This window comes from Ochotona princeps, chromosome 16, assembly GCF_030435755.1.
Source record: "Ochotona princeps isolate mOchPri1 chromosome 16, mOchPri1.hap1, whole genome shotgun sequence".
Lineage (NCBI taxonomy): Eukaryota > Metazoa > Chordata > Mammalia > Lagomorpha > Ochotonidae > Ochotona > Ochotona princeps.
This window is the reverse complement of record NC_080847.1, coordinates 2,273,170-2,296,645: the sequence shown is the minus strand read 5'-3', so window position 1 is coordinate 2,296,645 and position 23,476 is coordinate 2,273,170. Positions and strand designations below refer to the sequence as shown.

Here is a 23,476-nt window from a genome sequence, read left to right as displayed (position 1 = left end):
GCCTGTCCCTCCTGACCACCAGCACTCCAGGGTAGGGCCTGGTCCCTGTGGTGCAGCCAGGGGCAGGGCAGCGGCCACCAGATGAGTCAAGTCTGGGCAGCTGCGGGAGCCACAGAGCCTGTGCTTGGGACCCCCGAGATCCCCTGGGTATGCCCCGCGAGGTTAGGTGTAGCCATGGTGTCTGTGGTGACAACTCCAAGACAGAAGGTGCAAGGGGAGTGGGGGATGGAGAACTGCCCTCAGGGTCCCCTCTTGCTGCCCCAGCACCGCCCCTCCGTGTCTGTGGATGCAGAGAGCACAGGACATGTCAGGGGAGACTGGAACGGGGATGCCAGGCCCTATGGGGACCAGGGACCTGCATGTCTGGGTGGGAGGAAGTGACAGCCGGGCCGACCCTCCTGTCGCAGGCTGGTGTCAGATACTCAGGGGATAATCTTCCAGAAACCCGGGCCTGCGGCCTGTGCGGTGGCCAGAGGAGCCCTGCAAGCACCTTCCTGAGCGGATTTCCGGCTGTGGCCTGGCTAGCTGCACCGACGTCAGGAAAGGGCGAGCTGGCGAGGGCATGGGTGTGTCTGCTGTTCCAGAGAACGGTTACAACACAACGTGTGCGAGGCGTCTGAGCAGGTGGGGAAATGCCGTCTGTCTCCTTGCACCCTCGCACTTCCGCGTGGTGTTTCCTGCCCTGCCCCCGAGGTGACAGGACTTGAGAGAAAACGAAGAAACGACACGAAGACCCTCATTTCAACATAGAAATACACTTCCCTTTTGTATAAATCTGGCACAGGTGGTGAGACTGGCATAGGGGCCTGGTGCCAGGGAGTCCAGAGCCACCGTTTAAGACTGGGAGGTTCCCAGGGCACTTCATGGTCCAATATGGCAGCATGACTCCGGCTATCACGTGCATATCCCAGGAAAAAAGAACTGAAAAAAACTTCAAGGAACACATCTGTAATTCAATTCCCTTCCCTTTGGCTAAAGTCTAGTTCTGCGGACAGGAAGAGCCGTGGGCAGGCTTAGGACCTTTGAGCTGAATGACAGCACTGTCACACTGACACCAGGAGCCTCTGCTGTTACAGGGGAAGCAGAGGTGTCTGCCATGCCAGATGGTTTGCTGTAGAGGAGGCAGACTTGAGATGGGGACTGTGTCAGCCACAAACTGTCACCCTGGGTGCCCTGGCTCGGCTTCGTGGCTTTCTCCCACTTTCCTGTGGTGTGAGGGGGGGACCCCCAAATGTTCCAGGATCATTGTTCAAAACCATCCAGCCCAGGGTCCAGTGCCATGGCTCAGCAGGTAAAACCACAGGCTGTGATGCCAGCATCCCATGTGGGCACCGGTTAAAATCCCAGCTGCTCCACTGTGCCTGGGAAAAGCAGTGAAAAACGGCCCAAGTCCTCGTTCTCCTGGCTCCCCCAAATGCGGGAGACCCCAAGGAAGCTCCTGGCTCTGCCTGACCCAATCTCCCTCTGGCAGCCAAACGCTTGCAGACAAAAACAGAATGCACAGACATTCCCGGGACAGACCCAAGCTTGGGGGTTACTGAGCACAGAGCCCGGGCTGGAGGCAGCTGCGCCCCACCTCATAGTCCTGCCATCCCCACCCCACCCCCCGCCGACTCGGGGAGCCGGTGGTGATGGCTCAGGTGACTGCAGGGTTCCTGCTGCCTGCAAGGGACCCTGGTCCCCACCCTGGCCTTGCCCCAGCCATAGCAGGCCTCTGACAAGCAAGGCACAGTTTGTACTGGACCCTAGGGTGCCCCTGGGGAGCGGGAGGCAGGAGCTGGGGGCCGCTGCGGGGCGCTGACTCTGCCGAGCCTCACCCCACTCCTCAGATGGTCCGGGCCCCCTTTTTGCTGGAGCTTAGTCAAGTGACTTTCCGTCTCTTACAGCTTCAGCAGATTGGGGTCTCACACCCTGTCTCCCCACCAATAGGGTGCCCAGGAGGTGCCAGCCTTGCCCCCAGCAGGTGGCACCTGACTGCAGAGCAGACCCCACCTTCCCCACACTTTTGGCTGCATGTGGTAGCCTGGTCCCCCCACCCCCAGGTCTCCGTGACCCCACTTTTGTAGCCTCTGATGCCAAGTGGAGGGCCAGTGTGCTGGAATGACCTACCCAGCCATGGCTCCTGTGTCCAGGTGAGGAGGGTGGATGGGGTGTGTGGTAAGAGCCACCAGCCCCATGGAAATGACACCGAGACGGGAGGGGAAGGCCAGGAGTCTTGCACAGTGACACACTGTGCCCACCCTCACGCATAGGTGGGCTGTCCTGCCATCAGCCCTCATAGGTCGCTAGAACACAGCTGGCATCCTGCCCACACCTGCCCTGTTCATGCGACCAGGAGGACTTTTCTCATCCCTACCATGGAAGCCCTTGCCTGGGTGGTGGCAGGTCCTTGCTGGCCTGTCAGCAAGCACCCCTCTTCCCAGCCTGGTCCGCTGCCATCTGGGACTGTCCTGAACCTGACATGGCCTATGACACACCATTTTATTCAAACGTAAGTGTTATTTATTTATGTATTTTTTTTTGAAATTGCAGTCTCAGATTGCAAAAAGATGGAAAAACTGGTCAAACTAAACTCTCCCATCCCTGTCCGGTGGGTAGACCCCGTCCCTGTCGGGGGGGTAGACCCCGTCCCTGTCTGGGGGTAGACCCCGTCCCTGTCCCGGGGGTAGACCCCGTCCCTGTCTGGGGGTAGACCCCGTCCCTGTCCGGGGGTAGACCCCATTCCAAGTCTTTTCTGTCTGTTAACCATTTAAAGGCCAGAGAGAGCCAGGGGGCTTTTTTTGGTCGCTGGATACAGAGTGAGGAAGTGACGAACTTAAGGCTGACAGCTCTGAGGAGCCGAGGTGGGACTTCTACTGAGCCTGACGGTTTCCAGTGGCTGCAGGCGGGCTGCTCAGAGCGGTCAGGTGGCCGGACCCAGGGCTCAGGCCTGGGTGAGTGCATGCTCCTGCCAGCTCAGCCCCGGGGCAAGGGCCCCTCCTGGCATGTCCCCTCCGTGCGCCATGGGAGGCGTCGCTCAGCGCGTCTGCATGTTCCTGATACTCTGGCCTGCACACAGGTCTGTGTCTGCTGTCATGGCTGGGCAGGTGAATGAGTTAGTGGGACAGAGTCCTTCCCGGGGGACTCACCTGCCCCCTGTGCTTAGTAGTGGAGCCCCTGGGAACTGTGTGGCCTTCAGTAGGGCTGGCGCTCTGCACTCGACAGGTGAGAGGCCTGGCTTGGACTTGGGACTCACTTGTAGGATCTTCCACCACCCCCTGCCCACCCTGCGCTCTGACCCATCTGGGCGTTCCGGAAATGGTGTCTTTGCTCACAGCCCTGAGACTGGCCCACAGGGATGCCCCCGGCCTGCGTGGGAGGAGCGCACGATGGAGCAGACCATTGCCGGGTCTATGCTGGGATCAGCAGTGTGGGCGGCGTGGCTGCACACTGACTCCCAGAAAGTCCACTGGGCGGGCACCGTGCTCTCCACCTGCCAGCAGGGCGCGCGCATGCACGTGTATGTACGTGTGCACGAACGCACGTGTGCGAAGTGTGTGCGCAGTTCACAAGCCTGCCAGGTCCCCTTCCTGCTCCCAATTTTTCCAGTGGAGGCTCAGCGAGCCGAGATTTAAGTAAATTTGCAAACCCCTGGCGGAAACTGCTTGGCACCGCGCTGAGTCCGCAGCATCAAGCGCTCCTGCGGCCTGGGCGAGTTAACGGAACGCGCCCGCCTCGGGCCTGCCCCCGGCGCCAGCAGTTCCCCCCAGGGCGGCCCGGGGCGGGGCCCAGGCCTGCGCGGAGCCGGGCCGCGAGGGCGTGGCCTGCGGCTGCCGGGCGCCTACAAGAGGGGACGCGTGGGGGCTCCGGACCACTCGCGCTGGTCAGCGTCCCGCCGCTGTCCCGCCCAGCTTGCGCCGCCGCTCTCCCTGCCGGAGCCCTGTGGAGGTGAGTGCGCTGGGGTGTCCCGCAAACTGCGCTCCTGTGCGGTGGCCAGGGCTCGCCCGCATCTCCAAGCCCGGAGTCGCTCTGCGGAGTGCACTGTTTCAGCTGAGGAAAAGTGAGGCCCGTGCGGTCCGAGGCAGTGGAGGGGTGGGGTGCGGAGCCGGGGAGAGCGCCGTGTCCGCCGTGTCCCGCTGAGGGCGCGGATGTGGCCCCTGGCGACTAGTGACCAGCGCCGGTGTGCGTCCTGCTCCTTCGAACCACACCCCTTCGGGGCGTCCTCCGCAGCACCTCCGGCAGGCAGCTGCCTGCTGCCTTCTGCCCAGTTTCTGAGGGTCGGAGAGGTGGAGTGAGCTCTGTCTGCTCCCCACACTTCTCACAAATACATCCACGCTGCAGTAGGTCAGTTGGGGTTCCTGCACTTTGGGGTTCCAAAGTCTCTCCAGGTGGAGTGGGCACCGGTGTCACTCTGTGTATTGGGGGGGGCAGCAGTTGTTGAATTGAGCTGGGAGCTAGAAGCTTGCGTCTGGGTCTTGGGGGCCCACTGGCCCCAGGTGGAGAGGGTCAGGCTGCCCAGGCGGTGCAGCCTGGAGCGGCTTCTTGCTGGGATGGGGCTGGTGGACGCCCTCCAGCTGCAGCCCTCCTGGGATGAAACCTGGCTGGGAGAAGCCCCCCAGGGAAACCTGTGCAAAGGCCCTGCTCATCTTGCGAGCCAGAGCAGGAGCTCCTGGGTCGCATCCTGCCTTTGAGTGCTCCCCCTGCTCCGGGAGGACAACGAACTTCTCAGAGCTGAGCTCACCTTTGCCTGCTGGGTGAGAGCCCTGTGTCCTGGAGGGCCTCACAGGGGCGGGGTAGGGGTACCTGCTCTGGCAGTATCCCCTTGCCCAGTCCCCAGCTCCAGGTCCTGCCTCTTCTGAGTCTTTTTCTCTGCCCACTATGCACCCCGCAGATGTTTTGTCTGGGAGGGATTGGTGGATGTGCCTTGGGGGTATGGGGGAGGCAGACGCAGTGATGCTGAGCCCCAAGGAGGCCAGGACGGAGGTGCAGAGGGAGGGCGCTGCCGAGCCACGGGCAGCTGACCGTTGGCTGCCCAGTCTTCTGGCTGCTCTCGCCAGCCGCTGCCTGAGGTGGGCGCCCTTGGCATAGGTTGAAAACTGAGGCCCGGAAGGAGTAAAGCAGGCCTGACCTGACCCCAGGGTCAGGGAGAACACCTACCCCACTCCCTGATCCCCAGCTCAGGTCCTGGGGAAGGGTGCTTGCCTGTAGCCATGACTGTGAACAACCACTTGACTGCATTGTTGATTTTAAACATCAGAGGGTCTCAGGCCCGGTGGGTACCTTGATTACAGTGGCGTTTCTGCCAGGCAGCAAGACAGAGAGGCAGATCTCCCTGCTGCTGATCCACTCCCTAAATCCTTACAATTCCCTAGCCAGGAGTCACATGTGGGTGATGGGCCCAGGTGCCGGGATGGTCAGCGCTGCCTCTCAGGGTCTGACTGGAATGGGTAGCTGGGCTGAGCGCGGAACCCAGGCCCTGTGCTGTGGGATGTGGACATGGCTTCCCAGGCAGAGGCCTCCCCTGCAGGGGTGCTTTGCTGGGACAGGGCTCCACTGACAGGTACTGGGACCGACTGCTGTTCTGGCTCCCAAGGCTGGAGATGTGACAGTTGGCTTCACAGAGAACAGCAGGGGGGCGCGGGCCACAGGAGCGTGAGGTCCCCTGAAGCCCCTTTGCAGGCTGTGCTGGGCAGGGTCTGCCAGCGGGATCCCAGGCGCTGAGTCGCTGTTCAGGCCCTTGGGAGCTATGTTGTTCCTTGCGGTCCCCACGGCCGTCTGCTGTGTGGAGGCGGTGCCCCCGGGCCCGCCGCTCCCCTCCCCGCTCTGCAGCCTTTTTTCTTTTCTTTTTTCCCCTTTTCCTTTTTGCAAACTCACTAGTTTTTGATCAGTCCCAGATGTGAAAGCCAGCATCACTCACAGCCGCTGACGGCTTGTCGAGAAAAGCAAATGGGATGCAGGCAGGCGTGCTTGCATTTCCCTCTGGCGTCGGAGAGCCTCTGACCAGCAGGGCCTGGGGACCTCGTGGGGGTCGCACAGGGGATGTGCATGCCCTTGTGTGGAACTGCTGGGGAGGGTGGCACCTCAGGGTGGGGCAGGGCTGTTGTTTAAAGCACACCCCCAGAGTAGGCAGGGGTGACCCCCGCCCCAGGGGTGGTTAGTCCCTCTGCTCCTGCCCGCCTCCGGCCACTCTCTGTCCCTTTGCTCCTGCCAGTTGGTTTAGTGTCATGCTTCCATTATGGATCGATTCGTTTTCCTGGATCGATTCGTTTTCCTGGCTGAGTAGTATTCTATCTTACGGAGGTGCCACGTGTTGCCTGCCTGCTCCTCCCGCAGTCGGCTAGCTGCATTAGTGGCTGGACCATGAGTACCTGTGTGCAGGGTTTGTCGTAGATGCTCGTGTGCATTGCTCTGGGACGGAGCGGGACTGCTGTGGAAGTTGCCTTCTTCACCATCCGTGTGGACCACGCCCTCCCAAGATACTTGAGGTCCTTGGCCATGGGCACAGGGAACCCTGGCTCCTGGTTGCACCATGAGGCGTGTTGTGGTCCCGCTAGAGGTCATGTCGTCCCTGGTCATGCAGCTGGGATTCTCCTGAACAGACACCCCCTTGCCTGGCTCCGAGAACATTGTGGTCCACCCTGGGACAGATTTATCTGCTGTTGTCTCGGGAGCTCTATCAGCTAGAAGTAAAACCACAGTCAGAGAAGAAAATAAAAGTCCTAATGAGGGTTATGCAACCTCCGGGCTTCCATTTAAAAAAACATTTTAAATGATGAAATCCCCCATCTTCAGTCCCGGGGCCTGGGACTTGTCCTGCCCCAAATGCAGAGTGGCTGTGCTCCAGAGAGGAGCAGCCACCCCCGCGCTGCCTGGAACCAACCCCACCTTGGCCCTTGTGGAAAGGAAAAAGCCTGCTTGGCTATCTCTGGGTTCCAGGAGCCGGTTCCCCGGCTGGCATCTCAGGAGAGCCGCAGGCTTGATAAAAACCCCAGGACCTCTGGAGCGATGAAGCGGGGCTGGATGCTGCTGGCACGTGGGGAGCTGGTTGGGTGTGGTGGACCAAGGCACCCCGTGAGTAGAAGTGCCTAGAAGTGGCCAGGGCCTGGGGGCCGTGGGAGAATGAAGGCTCAGTCTTAGAGAACGAGGACCTGCCCGCAGGCCTGGGAGCCATGCCCCTTGGTGGTGCTCACTAAGGCGGTGGCCTGGGTGCTCCAGGGCGTCCCTCTGGCACAAGCTCTGGTCCCCAGAGTGTGACACAGCACCCCAGTGAGCCTGGAATTCCAGCCTGGAATCTGCTGCCCGGTCAGTTGTGCCACCAGAGGCCGTGGTGTCTGGATTTCCCTCAGTGATGGCCCGTGGGCGTCAAGGCACTCAGCTGGGGTGATGCCTTCAAGGTAGGCACAGGACAAGGCCCACCCCACGAGGGACCAGGATCCACCCTGGAGCCATCCCCAGAGCATGCTGGGAGCAGCGGGGTGCCTGGTGCTGGCACTCAGAGCCCCCAGCCTGCCTTGGAGGCTACCTCCCCACCTGTTCATGGCCCCTCAGAGCCACCCTTGGAACCAGGAGCCAGGGTCTGGGGCCACACCACGTGCTGCCCCCACCTACTCCTGTCACCCTGACACAGCCCCTCTGTCCTGGGCCCTGGAGGGAGGGAGGCAAGTACCACTGAAATTGCCACTTCTTTCTTCAACCTGTGAGGCCCAGCTGCATGAAGTGCCATCTCAGACGCTGTCCCTGGCACTGGAGGAGGAACAGGATCATGTCTGGGATACGGGGGTGGGGGAGCCTCCCCAGGGCTCTGACACGTTGCCGTTAAGCCTCACTGGGAGCAGGGCACATGGTACATGTCCCGTGTGGGTTTCCTGGCCACAGGGGCTACATAGCCCCACCAGCCCGCCCCGAGCCCCTTTGGCTCCTGCATCCCCATGGGCCACTGTTTCCGGACTGCTCACAGCCCAGGCTGGCTCTGCGTGGTTTTGAACTTTCCATAAATGGAGCCGTGCGTGTTTAATCCCTGGCGTCTGGCTGCCTCCCGCTCTGCGCTGAGTCCGCGAGGTTTGTCTGGCTTGTGCCAGCAAGGCCTGAAAGGGTTGCAAACCGTGAATCACACTTGGCTTGGCTGCCTTCCCCTTCCCTCCGTGCTGAGAGGGAGATCCAGGCTGCTCAGGGGCGTGTCCTGCAGGCGCCCTGCCCTCTGCCCCCCATCCACCTCTGTGGCCCCATTCTGCTGCTCGCTCCATCCCCTGGCTTTGCACACATGGTGACCACCTCTGAATCTTTGAACTTGCAGTTCCTGCTGCCTGGGGTTCCTTCTTTAAGGGCACAGTGGCCGTGCTGTCCCCCTCACCAGCCCAGTAGCTCTGGTCCCCACTGCCGTCCAGTGACCCCATCCCAGTTCTCGGGGTGTTCTCCATTCATCCCTCCCACCACTCTAGCCCGTGCACACCCCTTCCCCCCACACACACAGCAAGGGTCCTTCCCGGGGCTTTTGCCTGCCAAGCGGTGTGGGGTCCCCATGGCCTGGTTCTTGCCTTCTCTCGGCCAGTGCCACATGGTCTCAGACAGTCGTGCACAGGGAGCAGGAAGACCAGTCCAGGCTGTCAGGGCCACTTTCGGGGTCTTCCCCCTGCATACGGTAGGTACAGGCCGTGTCTGCTGAGCACCTGCTGAAGCGCTGTGTGCATGCCATGGCCAGGTGGGCCATCTGTCTGTTCTGTCTGGACAGGGACAAAAGGAACTGGGTTTCCTGGAGTCAGGCCCAGGAGGCTGTGGCCAAGCCTCATGCGTGGGGTGGTTGTGAGCCAGGTACCCATGTTTCCTCATCTATAAAAATCAGGTTAATCACAGGGGCCTCGCAGGTTTATGGAGACGTGGAAGTCTCACCACCGTGGCCACCTGCTGTCTGTGCACAGGTTGATTCATTTATTTGAAAGGCCAGAGTGACAGAATCAGAGGGAGCAAGAATTGTTTCATCCGTTGGCTCATTCCCCAGACGCTGCAGCAGCCAGGGCCGGGCCAGGCTGAAGCCAGGAGCTGATCAGGTCTCCCGTCGGGGGTGGGGGCCCACGTGCTGTGCCATCAGCTACTGCCTCTGGAGGTGTGCATGAGCCGGAAGCTGAAGCAGGAGCCAGAGACCGCATTCGGGTCTTCCCTGGGCCCCCAGCTGCCACCACCCAGGGGACACAGTGGCAGGGAGCTGGGCAGGGGTAGAACCAAGACCAGAACTGGCAGACTGCGACATATGCTGCAGGTGTCCCCAGGGGCGTCCCTAACTGCTGTGCCAAACTGCTACCCGGGTTATTTTGTGTTTTTTTAAAATTAGACTTTGAGGACAGGTGGGGCTGTCAGAGGATGTGAAGAGAAAGCTGCCTCCTCCTTTATGTGTTCCCAACCCCCTCCTTGCCACTCCTGCTGGCAGCAACTAGCATCTGCTTCGTTACCGAGACAACCAGTGCTCTCTGTTCGTGGTCTCGCCTAGTGCCCCCTCTGACTTGTAGACATAGGCACCAGGGCCACGCTGAGGGCGAGGGGGCAGGAACCCGTCCCCGGGGCCTGGGCTGCCGTCTGCCCCGTCGAGCCGTGTGGCAGGTGAGGGGCAGCTAGAGGAACCTGTCTCTGTTCCTGGGGCCTGGATTGTCACCTGCCCCATGGCAGCAAAAGTGGTCTGGTCCTTACAAGGCTGTTGGGGCCAGGCGGGAGGAAAGCCAGGGCGTCCTGTCATTCCAGGGATACTTGCCGGCCACTGGCCTGCTGCCCGGAGTCAGCCCGGCAGGTCTGGGGCGTGATTCAGCTGGAGGAGGCTTCCAGGAATCACCGACCTCTGACCTGCATCTTGGAGATGAGTGTGGGGTGAATGTGCCCGGCGTGGGTCTGGGGTGGGGCGGGCCGGGGTGACTGCGTGGGCTGCGGGAACAGCATGTGCAACAGTCCCGACATGGGGCTGATGCCTGTCAGGCCGTGCCTCAGCTTCATCCTTCTGGTGGACCGCTAACCCGCCTCCAGCAGGAGCGGCCGGGGGCAGCCCTGGGGATGGTGGTGGAGACCACTGCTGGCCTGGCAGCCTTGGCCTGCTGGTCCCCCCGGGTGCCCATGGCCAGGAGTGGTGTAAGGGGATTATTCTGAGAGTCCCCTAGGCTTGGGCAAGCTTGAGTTGCAGTGTGGGTTCCTTTTCCTGTGGGCCATGCTACCTGATGCCTGGTGGTGGTGGTACTCCTGGGCTCAGCTCTGTGGGCTGGCGAGTAGCCCTGCAGACAGCATGCCTCCGGCTGGCAGGGCCTGGGTGATGTCTGAGCCCTGGATGATACCACGAAGCGTGAGTCCTGTGTCTGGGATTTGCCAGGCCTGGGTCTGGCCGTAGATGCTGGACTCTAAAGCTCTTCTGGTCCCCTCCCAGCTTGCGTCATGCCTCATGTCTGGTGTGGGTGTCCTGGTGTTTTCTGAAAAAGTCCCAAAGCTGTTATCTTACATGTGGGCTTATGACTCAGTTTTGCAACTCTGGCAGAAGAGAAGCTTCCAGAAGCCCTGCCTACCCCCCACCCCAGCATGGTGTCTATCCTGCTGCCCCTCAGTCCATGATGGCTGCCTGCATGAGCTGAGAGAGCAGAGTGAGGAGGAGCTTCTTGGAGGAGCAGTAACAGTTGGCAAGCCCTGCGCCAGTTGGGCAGGGAAAGTGTGGTGCTGGGGAGTAGGGGTCTTGCACCTGCCCCTTCACGTTGCACCACACCTGCAGTGTCCCTTGAGCTGGTCACAGAGGCCAGCAGGCCACCTGAGTGCCGTCTCTCAGGTCTGGGGGTGAGGTCCCCTACCAAGGCATGGCAGGCTGCTTTCCCCAAGTCCCCTTCTTGGTTTGGAAACCCATGGGGGCCCGTGTCCTAATTGCTGCTCTCCATGAAGACCCTGTCACACTGGGATAGAGCCCTCCCAAAACATTTTAATTTAGTCACCCCCTTAAAAGTCACAGACTGTGGACTTGTCACCTGCTGCCCATGCATTGTGGGGGACACTGTTTCACTACCCCAAGTGTTTAGTGTCCTCCTGGGGACTGGGTGAGAGCTGTGCAGCATGGTCCCCTCTGCAGCATGGTCCCTGCCCCCACCCCGAACCTGACACCCATTAGGTGCCGTAGCTTCCAGCCAGGCCAAGCCACCTTGAGACCCCAGTCCTCCATGCTGTGCATGGCTGACCACGGGCAGGCAGCCATGGCAGGTGCAGGAGGGCACTTGGAGACACCACGCTGGTCGCCTTTGGTGTCTCGGCCTGGCTCCTAGCTTCAGATCTACTCAGCTCTGGCCACTGTGGCCGCTTGTGGAGTGAACCAGCAGATGGAGGATTTTTCTCTCTGTCTCTCCTCTCTTTGTGTATCTGCCTTTCCAATAAAAATAAATAATCTTAAAAACAAACAAGCAAACAAACAGAACCCAGCTGGGGCATACATCCATCTGGTCCTTGTGGGCTCATAGGAGCATTTGCGGCTTTGTGCCTCTGGAGGTTCCAAGGAGCCTCACCAGTGACGCCAGGACGGACCCTGGGGATGTCAATCCTGCCGTCACTTCCCAGCCCTGCGTCGTGTGTCCTGGCCCCTCTTCCTGGGGCTGGCCTTCCACTGTGGACATGTGCATATATGGCCAGGAGCCTGGCCTGTGTGGGAGGCGGGAGCTGGGAAAGTCTGCCCTCTTGCCCAGGAGCTCGCCAAGGTCCTCCCAGCCGTGCCAGGGCTCTGCCCCAGAGGCTGCCTTCTGAGCAGCCACCGCGGAGGAGGCCAAGTGTGGCAGGATTATCTTCTCCCAGGGCACAGGCCCTGTCAGGGCCCTGGAGCCCTTCCAGCAGCGGGGATGGGAACTGTGGTGTTCCCATGGCTCCCTGGCCTGCCCCCTGGTGCCAGTGGCCCTGCTTCCCAGCACCCATCTTGGCACCCATCCACCCACCATCCCTGAGGACACTCTTTCAGCTACCGTCTTAACAGGCCTGGCAGGTGACACCCCATGGGCACAGACATGGGCATTCATTCAAGGCCAGAGTTTGGGGACACCTGTTCCCGTGCCCCTGTGCTGTCACTGTCAGCAGGCTTCCTCCTGGTCCTCCAAGGCTGGAGCTGGGGGCAGCCATAGTGTCCTCTCTCGGGAAGGGACAGCCAGGCCATCTCTCCTCTTCCTGGACCCGCGGCACATCCTCCCAGGTGACCAGCTGCCACACCTGTCCTTCGTGACCTGTTGCTGGAGCTGAGCCAGTGGTGAGATGGGAGCCACAGGGGCTAGCTGGGCAGGTCTGGCTCCTCAGAGACACCGGCTGGAGTCTCAGGGTTCTCACTTCCTGCCAGGTCTCACCTTGCTATGCTTCTGGACCTCAGCTTCCCCACCTGGGAGATGGGATGGCAGCCCTGAGAGCCAGGATTTCACCACTGTAATGAGAACTGAGCTAGTGTGACTTTATAGAGGAAAGAGGGTTGCCTTGGCCCAGCTCTGGGGACTCTCAGTGTGGCAGCAGGTGGGCCTCAAGGCCTAACTTTTTAGGTGACTTCCTGCTGGCTGAGTCCCCATGTGTCACTGAGTCACATACAGCTGTGTTCTGAAGCCCCCGGGACTCAGTCATGGGAGCCCCAGTGAATGGCCTCATTTGATGTCATTGCTTCCCATGGCCCCATCCCTCTCTCTATGGACGGACTCAGTGTCCACCTGTTAGTTCCCCAGGTGGGGGGTTAAAGTTCAGGGGCTTTGACTCCCAGCTCTACTTCCTGTCTGGGGGGCCTGGTTGAAAGTCTGTGAGCCAGTCTCCACCCCTGCGCGTGGGTAAGGACCATGTGTGCCCCTTGCTGTCCGGCTGAAGCCATGGTGGCTGTACTCACGCGCCCTCTTCCTGCTGCTTCTGCGTCCTTCCAGAACTCTCAGCAGTCACTTCTGCCTCCAGAAGCCCAGCCAGTGCCGCAGGGGAGCCATGAGCCGCATCCTGCCCTGCCTCATCCCCTTGGGGTTGGTGCTGCTGCTCTGTGGGGCCCGAGGTTTGGTCCTGCCCAACGCCACCCACTGGGAGCAGCTACTCAGCAAGTACCGGCAGGACGAGCCCCACTCACGCACGCGCAGGGCCATCCCCTGGGCTGACCGCGAGGAGATCCTGGTGCTACACAACAAGCTGCGTGGCCAGGTGTACCCTCCTGCCTCCAACATGGAGTACATGGTGAGTGCTGGCAAAACGGGCTGCCTGGCTCTGCCCTGGCGGACTGGGGAGGGGGCTCAGGATGTGCCTGAGTGGGGGATGACCCCCGAGCTCTTTCTCACCCTCTTTCTTAGAAACATTTATTTGTTTTACTTGAAAGAGTTCCCAAAGGCTGCAATGGCCAGAACTGAGCCAGGCCTTCGGCAGGAGCCAGAAGCTGCTCCTTGGTATCCCCTGTGCGAGTGGAGCACCTTGGGTTGTCCTTCTCTGTTTTCCCAGTGCAATAGTGGAGAGCTGGGTTGGAAGGGGAGTAGCCAGAACTGGAGTTGACGCCCACATGGGATGCCAGTGTCCCATGCAGGGCATCAGCCTGACACACCACTAGGGCAGCTGCCCTCTTCCCTGTCCCCCTCCCCACCCCAATTTGTTTGAAAGAGACAGACAGATCTACTGGCTGGTTTGCTCCTCACATGGCCATAATAGCTGGAGCTGGAAAGGGCTGAAGCCAGAAACCTGGACCCCCACCAGGGTCTCCCAGGGTCTCCCATGTGGGCATAGGGTCCCAAACGCTTGGGCCACCTTCTGCTGCTTTCCCAGGTGTGTTAGCAAGGAGCTGGTTTGGAAGTAGAGCAGCTGGTTCCTGGCTTGATTTGATTTTAGTCAACTTGAATGGGAGCAGCCATACTCACGCTGGGCTGCTGTATTGCACAGAGAACAGGGAAAACTCTGGCCCTGAAGTGAGCTCCCCTCTGATGTGGGGACTGACTGTGTCATTTCTTGTTCTCCTGGCCTTCAGGGATCAGTACTGCTCTGTCTCCACTTGGTAGACGGGGAGCCTGAAGCCCACAATCACAGCTGGGGCAGCTGCAGGCCCAGGCACCCCACAGCCCCATGCAGAGCCGGGCTGCCCCAAGGCCTGCACACCTGCCTCCCTGTGCTGTGTTGAGAGCAGAGGGGCTTACTGGGAAGCACAGGAAGAAAATGGCCATTGCAGAGCAGGGCTGGGCTTCAATGGCCACAGTTCCTGAGGGGCAGGAAGCCGTGGCCTCTAGCTGTCTAGGGCCCTGGGCACCTGGTGGGAGCAGGCTGCGCTGGCGCGCCGCTTCCGGGCCAGTTCCCGGCCAGTTCCCGCGAGAGTTGGTGCGCGAGAAAGGGGTGGCTCACGCCTTCCCGGCTGCATGTGCCGCGTGTGAGGCGGCCATGCTGGACCTGGGGCTGCCTTGGATGGCCTGGCAGTCCATGGCCAGGCCTTCCTGGGGCCACTGGAGATACGGCAGGGACTGCAGGCCTAGCCCCACCAAGCTTCAGGGAGGAGCGGGCGTGAGGGGAGCCCCGTGGCTGAGACCTGGCTTCCGGCCTGCGGGGCGCTGCCGGCCTTGGTCCCGTACCTGAGATGCTTGGTGAGCTAAGCTTTGTGAGTGGATGCGGGCGGCCAGGCCCCGGGGCAGAGGGCCTGGAGGGGAGTGAGCCGCCCAGGCATCTGAGGTGCCTTGCTGTCAGGGCCCACGCTCCTGAGTGAGACCCGTGACTGGTGACTGTCGCTGCTGGCTTCTGCACAGGCGCGCTGCAGCCGGCCATGCCCGGCCTCCGCCGCGGCCCCTCGCCCGGCCTCCCCCGCGGCCCCTCGCCCGGCCTCCGCCGCGGCCCCTCGCCCGGCCTCCCCCGCGGCCCCTCGCCCGGCCTCCGCCGCGGCCCCTCGCCTGCTTCACACGTGTGCTACAGTGGACACGGTCCTGGGGCCAGGGAATGGGTCCACACAGCTGTTCCAGGGCTGGCCTCAGGACCACAACCTGCGCCATGGGGGTGACTGATGAATATTATCTTTTTAAAAAGGAATTTTATTTGGAAAGTCAGAGAGAGACAGAGAGCTTCCATCCAGTGGCTCTACTCGGCAGCCCATGGTGACCAGACTGAAGGCAGGAGCCAAGAGCTTCCTCTGGGGTCTTCCACATGGGTGTAAGGGCCTGAGCAGTGGGCTACCTTCCATTGATTCCCAGGCACATTAGCAGGGAGCTGGATCAGAAGTGGAGCAACTGGGACTTGAACCAGTGTCCGCGGGGCATGCTGGTGCTGCAGTGGCATCCATGCGTGTCGCCGATTGTTTCTACAGTGGGGCTAGGAGGAACATTGTGCTTGCTGTGCCCGGCTCAGAACAGCACTCACTCCCCGAGACAGCTCCTTAAAACCTGGAGTTAATTTCTGGTTCTGAAAGCAACTGGCAGCAGGGCCCAGACCCGTGATGGCATATCCCAGAGCCTTGATTTTCTAAGCTGTAAAATGGGTGTGAGGGGGCATCTGTCTCCAGAGGTGTCTGAATGCAATCGAAGTATTCCGATGACGTCTGAGGACAGAGGCACCTGGCACAGGTGACCACAGGGAGCCACAAGCATCAGGAAGGGCTCTCGGGCCTGCTGGAATAAGCAGCCAGAGCTGTGGTGGGAGCCTGCCCTCTGTCTCTTGCCCCTAGGGACCCACAGAGGTGTAGCACTGGCCACAGGCCACGCGGCAGCTCCCATCGGGGAGTGGCTGTGCCTTGCTGCTCACACTCGTGTGTCTCCCTGCAGACCTGGGATGAAGAGCTGGAGAGGTCGGCAGCAGCCTGGGCCGAGCAGTGCCTCTGGGAGCACGGGCCCTCCGACCTGCTGGTGTCCATCGGACAGAACCTGGCCGCGCACTGGGGCAGGTGAGTACACTGGGGCCCCAAGGGCTGCACGGGTCCCACTGATGAGCTGCCCACCCTGTGCCTCATGCTGGCCTGGCCATTGTGCCTGATACTGAATTGAGAGAGAACCCATTTCCCAAGCATGTGGGGAAGCTGAGGCTGAGCACAGAACACCTCTGAGGGCCTAGAGAGGCAGGTTGCAGCCTGGGTAGCTGACCCCTGGTCATGGTGGTCCAACTGGAGGTATTGGGGTGCCTGGTTGTTGCTCCCTTCCTTCAGAGAGCTCCAGCCTCCCTTGCTGTTGACCAGGAGGGCCCTGGTGGGATGAGCAGGGGCTTGGAGCATCTGATGTTCCTAAAGGTTTGGGGATGCTGCCCGCTTCCTCTGCCCACCCTGGGAGGCCACACCAGGCCCAACCTTGATGACTAGGTGTCCCTTACCCCTCTTTCCCTCTGAGGCCTTTGGTCTGATCACACCTGTGTCCCTCTGCTGGGGGGACAGAGCTGGCAGTGTCTGGGCCAGGTGGCCAGCTGCGCACCCCACCCCCGTGGCACCCCAGCTGAGCCACACATGCCTGCACCCAGGGAAAGTGGACATCACCTCCCTGCCCGTGGGACAGAATGGTGTCTTTGAGGAGGTGTCCAGCACCATGCCTGGTGACCATCAGGGCCAGTGTAAAAATCTGATCTTCTTTTCCAATAAAAATAAATAAATCTTAAGACAAACCAACCAATCAACCAACCTTAGGGTCTCCAAGGGGTGTCCCCTGCCATGAGTCCCGGGCAGCTTCCATGTGCCCAGTGCTTCCTGACACTGAGCTGGGCTCTACGTGTGCCACTTCAAAGTGCATGCCAGGCTTGGCTTGCCCATCACCCCAGATGCCTCCCAGCCCGGAGAGGCTGTCCCCGCCATTAGCTCAGCGGCACTCCTAGGGTTGACGGTGTGGGGAGATCCATGTGGGGCTGTCTTCCTTCAGTGTATTTGGTTTTCTGTGAACATGATCTCGCCAGAACGTAAAGAGAGTGTCCACAGTGGGGAGCCTGCACCCCTGAACCCAGCTCCCTCAGTCTCTCTAGGCCACTGGGCAGCACATGGCCTGCCCCTGGGCGCTGTGACCTTGTGACTTAAATCTGGTTCTGACAGTGTCTGTGAAGTGTGGAGTTAGGGGCTGCGTAGTTGTCCCCCATGACTACAGACATAAATGCATCCTGACATCAGGAAGGGCTTGGCGGGAATGTCCTGAGCACATGGGGATGGGACGTGGGCGCCCGCGGTCCCCTCCCACTCTGGGTCGGGAGAGGTCGGGGCTGCTCCCCCAGCCTGGCAGCAATGTGAGCTCAGCACCCACCCACCCACCGCGACTCCCAGGCCAGAGGAGTCACGAGCCGTTGTGCTCCGCAGGTACCGGTCTCCCGCGATGCAGGTGCAGGCCTGGTACGACGAGGTGAAGGACTACACGTACCCTTACCCCCACGAGTGCAACCCCTGGTGTCCCGAGAGGTGTTCGGGGCCCATGTGCTCCCACTACACGCAGGTAACCCTGGGCGCCTCCGTGCCCCACCTTGGGAGACTCAGGCCATGACTGCTGGGATTCAGCACCTGTGCCACCTGGCAAGGTTGGTGCTGGGCACGAGGCCTAGAAGCTTCCGCGGCAGGTTCCCATGGCTGGGGCATTTGCATTGTGTGTGCACATGGGTTTTTCTGTCTGTTTGTTATTGTTCATTTGTTTCGTTATCTTCCCCCACTGAGGAAGTGTTCGGCTGCTCCGTGGGTAGAGTGCTTTAGTGGCAGGGTTTGGCATCTGTACCTGCATGCCCTGGCCCCGCTGTGATGCATGGACGCTGTCTTGCAGGTGGTTTGGGCGACCACCAACAGGATCGGCTGTGCCGTGACCACCTGCAACAGCATGGTCGTCTGGGGGGACGTCTGGAAAAATGCTGTCTACCTCGTCTGCAACTACGCTCCAAAGTGAGGACCTGTGCTGGGCCGTGCCGGTGGGAGTGGGCTTTGCTGGCCTGACTGTGAGCGCCCTGCACTCCCAGCCAGACGTCCCCACCTCTGGGTGGCCTGGTGGTGTCAGGGAGGACGGAGGCTCGTGTTGTCAGCTCTACCATCCTTATCTACCTCTTGGTACCAAGGCAGCTGCAGGGTACCATGAAAGGGGCCTCTCTCTCCCTAGACCCTTTCTACCCCCATGCATGCTCTCTGCTGTTGGCCAGAGCTGTCACAGACTGGTTTGGGGAGACACTCGGGTCCACCAGGACAGAGTCAGGGTGGGAGCAGATGTCAGCCAGGCACTCAGCAGGATCTCCCACATGGAAGTTACTCCCCTCCTTAACTTCTGGCAAGCAGGCCGTGGGTGGCACCTTGGAAAATGAACACGGCTTGGGCTGCACACAGCAATTGGCCTTTGCTTCCGTCCAATGAGCAGGTGCTGATTCCTCCTGGGAAGGCCCCGTCTCTGGATGGGGTCCCCTGGGAGTTGGGAGTTTCACACTGGAACCGCAGCAGGAGTTGTGTCCAAAGTGTTGCCCACTCAGGCCAACATGGGGCTGCTTCCTGTGCCCTGTGTCCCCTAAAGCCCCTCTTCCATCGCTTTTATTTTAGTTTTCATCAGTTTATTACAAAAGCAAACAGATCCTCCATCTTCTGGGTCTGTCCCCCAAATTCCTACAAGTGCCAGGCTGGGCTGTGTTGAAGCCACGACCTAGCTGCACCCAGGTCTTCCCTTTGAGTGGCAGGAACCTGAGCCATCATGTGCTCTCTCTCAGGGAGCTGCAGGCGGAGCAGAACCTGACAGTGAACCAGGGGTGGCCCTGGTGTCGTCTCAGTGCCCGCCTCAACCCTTATTCTCAACTCTGTGTCCAGTGGGCAGTCTGGTCTGCCTGGACCCCATCCATGAATGGGCCCAGAGACCTGTGGCTTTCAGTGTTGCGTATGGATGGCCACTTTCTCCTGACCCCTGCATGGTGGAGCACACAGCAGCATTGTTCTTAAGGAGAGGGCCCAGCCCCAGGCAGGGGTCAGGGCAGCATGGGGGAAGGGCTCGGGAGTCCTCCTGGCTCAGTTCCGAGGGGTGGGTGGGGCAGGGGTGAAGCAGGTGAGGCTGTCCACAGCCCCTCAGCGGTTGTTCAGAGGTTACGGGTCACCGTCTGCCGCCTGGGTCCCGGGAGGCAGGATCTGTACTGTGCGTTGTGGGAATCTGTGGTTGGAGTTTGAGGGGCCAGGACACAGCCCTGCAGGCTTGGCGTCTAGGGAGTCTGGGGCCTCACTGCGGCCTTCTCCTCCCGTTTGGGGGTTCAGGCCAGGCCAGGGATGTTGGCTGTGGGTTTGGGGCAGGCACAGAGTTCTGGCACTGCCATGGCCTGGAGTGCAGTGCCTCGTCATGCCTGTGTGGGCAGATGTAAATACAGAATAGGCCCCTTTCCTCCACCCCCGGCCCACACACCCTGTGTGAAGACGTGTGGGGTTCACTGTTTGTCTTGTGCACAGGCAGCTGTGTGTGCCCAGGGGATGACTGGAGGGCTTCCTGAAGGCAGTGATTTCCCACTGTCCAAGGGAGGGAGCTAGGGTGGCCGCCCCTCCCTGAAGGTGTTTCTGCTCCATCTACAGGGGGAACTGGATTGGAGAAGCCCCCTACAAAACTGGCCAGCCCTGCTCCCAGTGCCCGGCTGACTACGCAGGTGGCTGCAAGGACAACCTGTGCTACCGAGGTAGGCAGTGGGGACCTGGGCGTCCATCATAGGGCAGTCATGGGTGGTCACTTCAGTCGAGGCCTGCTGCAGGCACCCCGAGTGTGTTCCTGTTCCCTGAGTGTGTTGCCTGCAGCACCCCAGCCTTGGTTCCTGGAGACCCCACACTGCCCCTTATGGGGCCTTAGAATCAGCCTCAAGCACAGACCGTCCTCGGCCTCTTGGTGCCTGGGGTCTAGCAGGAGGTAAACAGCAGCAGCATGAGGAAGCTCCATAGCAGGAAGGTGAGGTGGGCCCTCCTCTGCCCCTGGCTTGGTCTCTTGGGCTCTCCCAGGCCAGCTCTCTGGCGGCCATTTCCTCCCTGCCTCTCCTAGGTGCTATTGGCCAGCCGGGGCTTCTGTCTTGATTCTCGTGCCCCAAGTTTTCTCTCCATCTGGGGTGTCCCTCAGGCTCCAGAAACCGTGTCCTGCAGGGATGGGTCTCGGCCAGCGGCTTCTGGCCTGTGAGACTGAGGTTGGGGTTTCCTGGGACTCCATCAGCAGGCCCTGTGGCACCCAGGAGACCAGGCAGACTGCTGGGAGGGCAGTCAGGAGGAAGTGACCCTGTGTGCCCGATCCTGGGAGGGTAGCTCTGCCTGCTGCAGGGGCTTCCAGGGTAAGAGGCAGCAGAAGCAAGGGAGAGATGCCTGCCGAGTACTCACAGAAGCATGTGTCCCTTGTCCAGCTCAGATGCCATCCCCACCCTCCGGGAAGCCTTCTTATACTCCCAGAGATATGGTGCCCCACTCCACCCCACCCCACCCCCGCCATGTACTCACCATCCCCACTGTCACAACTGCTGGCTATTCTAGAGGCGTGTGGCCTCTGAGCCAGCATGCCCTGCCTCCCATGTCCCTAGATCGCTGCTTACTGAGAGCACACACTGCATGCTGAGTCCCTAACACATCTCCCCTCCCCCGACCAAGCCCCATGTACCCGCCTGCTGACTAGGGGAGAAATGCCCGGCTCCTCCTGGCAGGTGTCAGCGGGGGTGGGGGGCTTCTTGGCTGGCCAAGCAGACTCCCCTGTTAAGCGGCTTATCTGCGTAAGCTCCTTAATCAGCGTGAATTGAGGGTGGCTGGTGAGGCTGGTGAGGCTGTGACCTGTAATGGAGAGGGAGAGATCAGCAGCCGAGGAGAAAGGCTGCCCCCCCGCCCCCTCCATGACCACTCCCGGCTCAGGGAAAGGAGGTTTGGGCCCTGGCCTGGCTGTCTGACTGCATGGCCGCGGGGTGAGCTCGGCTGGTGCCTCAGCCACTCTGAGCCTTGGCTGGGAGGACCTCTATGAGATGGGGATCAGCAGTGTCTCCCAAGGCCAAAGAGCCTGTGTGGATGTTAGTAGCAGGCAGGGGTGTCTGCTGGGCGGTGGATATGGTGCTGGGGGCTGAGACCCGGGCCTGGAGCTGGCTGATGCACAGTGACCTTGGGGTGACCTTGGATGGTGTGTGTGGCAGGGGCAGTCATTAGGGTGGGCCAGCAATTCGGGGGGGTGTGTGTGTTGCTGGGTGAGGACCGTCTGCCTGTCTGACACAGGAAGCCCTCCAAGGCCGTCACTGCTTTCCTGCACTGTGTTTGGCTACATAAAGGTGCAATTATGAGGTCTCAACGCCTAGAAGCCAGTGGAAGAACCCCGGCTGCTGCCCCAGCCAGCTGTGGCCATCAGTCGGGACGGCATGAATGGCCACATTGACGGGCAGGGTGGGTGGCCTCTTAGACCTGGGGCTTCCCGTAGGGCCCACAGACACAATGGCCACTGTGGAACTCTCATGGCCCCTCCTGGCCCTGCCACTGGCCTCTGACTGTGCCATGTCTCCCAGTGGCAGAACATGTGGTAGTTTGGTACCTGTGGCAGCAGGTTCTGCCAGGTGTGCCAGATAGTGTTGGGTGGAGGCAGCTTCCAGCTGCTTGGGTACTGCCATCCTGTGGGAGCTGGGAGCCTGTCTGGGAGCTGTTGGGGCTCCAGGGCCCCTTCTACCCCAGCCTCAGCTTTGGTCAGAGTTGGCCTGGGCTGGCGGCCCAAACCTGGGAAGGCATGGGGGCAGAGGTGCTGGGTGGCTACTCCAGGAGAGACGTCCCGTGGCCTTTGGGGTGAGTGGACATGGGCTTGGGGATGGATGGTCCCTTACGGATGCCAGGGCTGCTGTTGAGAACCACAAACTGTCCCTCAGGGAGCCCCTGTCATACTTGCACCCTGCAGACGGCCCCTGGCCAACGGTAGCTCCATTTGGGACATTGTGACTCCACAGCAGTGTGAGAGGCAGGAGGAGGGCCTTGGATATGAGTCTGGGTCTCCTCTGCGCAATGACGCTTCCACACTTTGCTGGGAAATGGGCTTTAGGCTGCTTGGTGCACTCCATTGCAGTTTGCAGAGAGATTTATTTAGTTATTTGTTGGTAGGTGTGGGAAGGGGGCGGGGGGCGGAGCTTCCATCTGCTCATTCGCCCCCACAAATGGCTGCAACACAGACCAAAGCCAGGAACCAGGAAAGTCATCCAGGTGCCCATGTGGGCGATAGGGACCCAGGTACCTGAGCCGGTGTCCACTGTCTTCCCTGTGCATTAACTGGAAGCTGGATTAGAAGCAGAGCCTCTGGGACTTGAGTCGGTGTCCATATAGGATGCTGGTGTCTCGAGCGGCAGTGGAAGTTGCTTTTGTTTCCGCCTTAACATGGGCTCGTGTGGACGCGGACCATCTCTGGCTTTGGCTGGGGATTACCTACGGGTGTCCCGTCTGACTTTGCGGATGGAAACGTGGAAGATGAGTACATGACTGCTTAAGGAGCAAAGGGTTTGAACAGCTGGAGTCACGGCCTGGGGGCAGTGGGGATTGGAAGCTGTGGTGTTCTGGGGGCTGGAGCAGAGACGGGTGAACCATGTGGTTGGTGCCCTACCCCACGCTCCATGTGTGGATGGGGCTTCCCACACCTTCTGGCAGAGGAACTGCAGGGAGACCCCAGGGCACCCAGTCACAGCCCTGGGGGGCAGGAGCTGTTCCAGGGCAGGTGTGTGTGGGCACTGGGTCCACTCACCTCTCCCAAGCAAACGCGAGTGCTCCCGGCTCCCTTCCTGGCCAGGTTGCCCAGCACTGCGGCTTGCTCTTTGCCACTCAAGTGCATCTTTGTGAGCCCAGACCTCAAACATGTTTGGTTTCCAAATTGCTCCCCCTCGCCGCCCCCTGCTGTCCTGGCCCAGAAAGCGTTTCCCATTGACTCCCTGTGTTACTCTCCCCTCACCACCACCACCAAGAGGAAGCCCGCAGCCCAAAGCCCGAGACGGACGAGATGAACGAGGTGGAGACGGCTTCCATTCCCCAAGAAAAGCATGTCTGGATCCAGCCGCGGGTGACCAGGCCCGTGAAGCCCAAGGGCACGGCCTCTGTCAGCTACATGAGTGAGTTGGCCGAGGCCTCTGAAGGGGCTGGCGGAGGGGGAAGTGGGGATCTCGAGTGGACCAGGGGTGGGGGATGGTGCAGAGAAAGACTTACTCGTTCATTTATTTATTCAGAAACCAGAGTGATGGAAGACAAGAGAGAGGGTGAGGGGAAGAGAGAGGTTTTTCATTTGCTGGCTTATCCAGCCAAAAGACTGCAATGGCAGATGCCAGAAGCTCAGAGTCCCATCCGGGGTCTCCCACGTGGGTGCAGGGGCCCGAGCACCTGGACCGTCTTCTGCTGCCTTCCCAGGTGCTTCAGCAGGGAGCTGGGTCAGAAGAAAGCAGCCAGGAGACAGACTGGCACTGCCATGTGGGCTGCTGGCATTGCAGGGGCACCATAACACAGCACCCTGAGAAGGGGGTTTTTAAGCCATGTTCCAGGAGAGCCCCAGAGTGGAGTAGGGTGGCACAGAAGGTCAGCCCTTCCCTCGTCCCTCCAGTGGCTCCAGTGGGCTTGGTCCTCGCAGGCCCAGCTGGTGCTGCCTGGACCTTGGCACATTGTGGAGCTCCTTGAGCCTGTCCT

The 23,476-nt window shown here is 60.7% G+C and overlaps 1 protein-coding gene across 1 annotated transcript in view; it reads left to right on the top strand.

Moving 5' to 3' along the window:
• The first annotated feature begins 3,816 nt into the window (after positions 1-3,816).
• CRISPLD2 (cysteine rich secretory protein LCCL domain containing 2) overlaps positions 3,817-23,476 on the top strand; it is a 34,474-nt gene continuing 14,814 nt past the window's right edge. Inside the window, exons 1-7 of the mRNA XM_004584063.2 lie at positions 3,817-3,927; positions 12,858-13,152; positions 15,696-15,814; positions 17,195-17,327; positions 17,646-17,761; positions 19,406-19,506; positions 22,768-22,911. Of these exons, the coding sequence (XP_004584120.2) occupies positions 12,913-13,152; positions 15,696-15,814; positions 17,195-17,327; positions 17,646-17,761; positions 19,406-19,506; positions 22,768-22,911 (853 nt within the window). The 5' untranslated portion in view covers positions 3,817-3,927; positions 12,858-12,912. The remainder of the gene's footprint in view (positions 3,928-12,857; positions 13,153-15,695; positions 15,815-17,194; positions 17,328-17,645; positions 17,762-19,405; positions 19,507-22,767; positions 22,912-23,476) is intronic.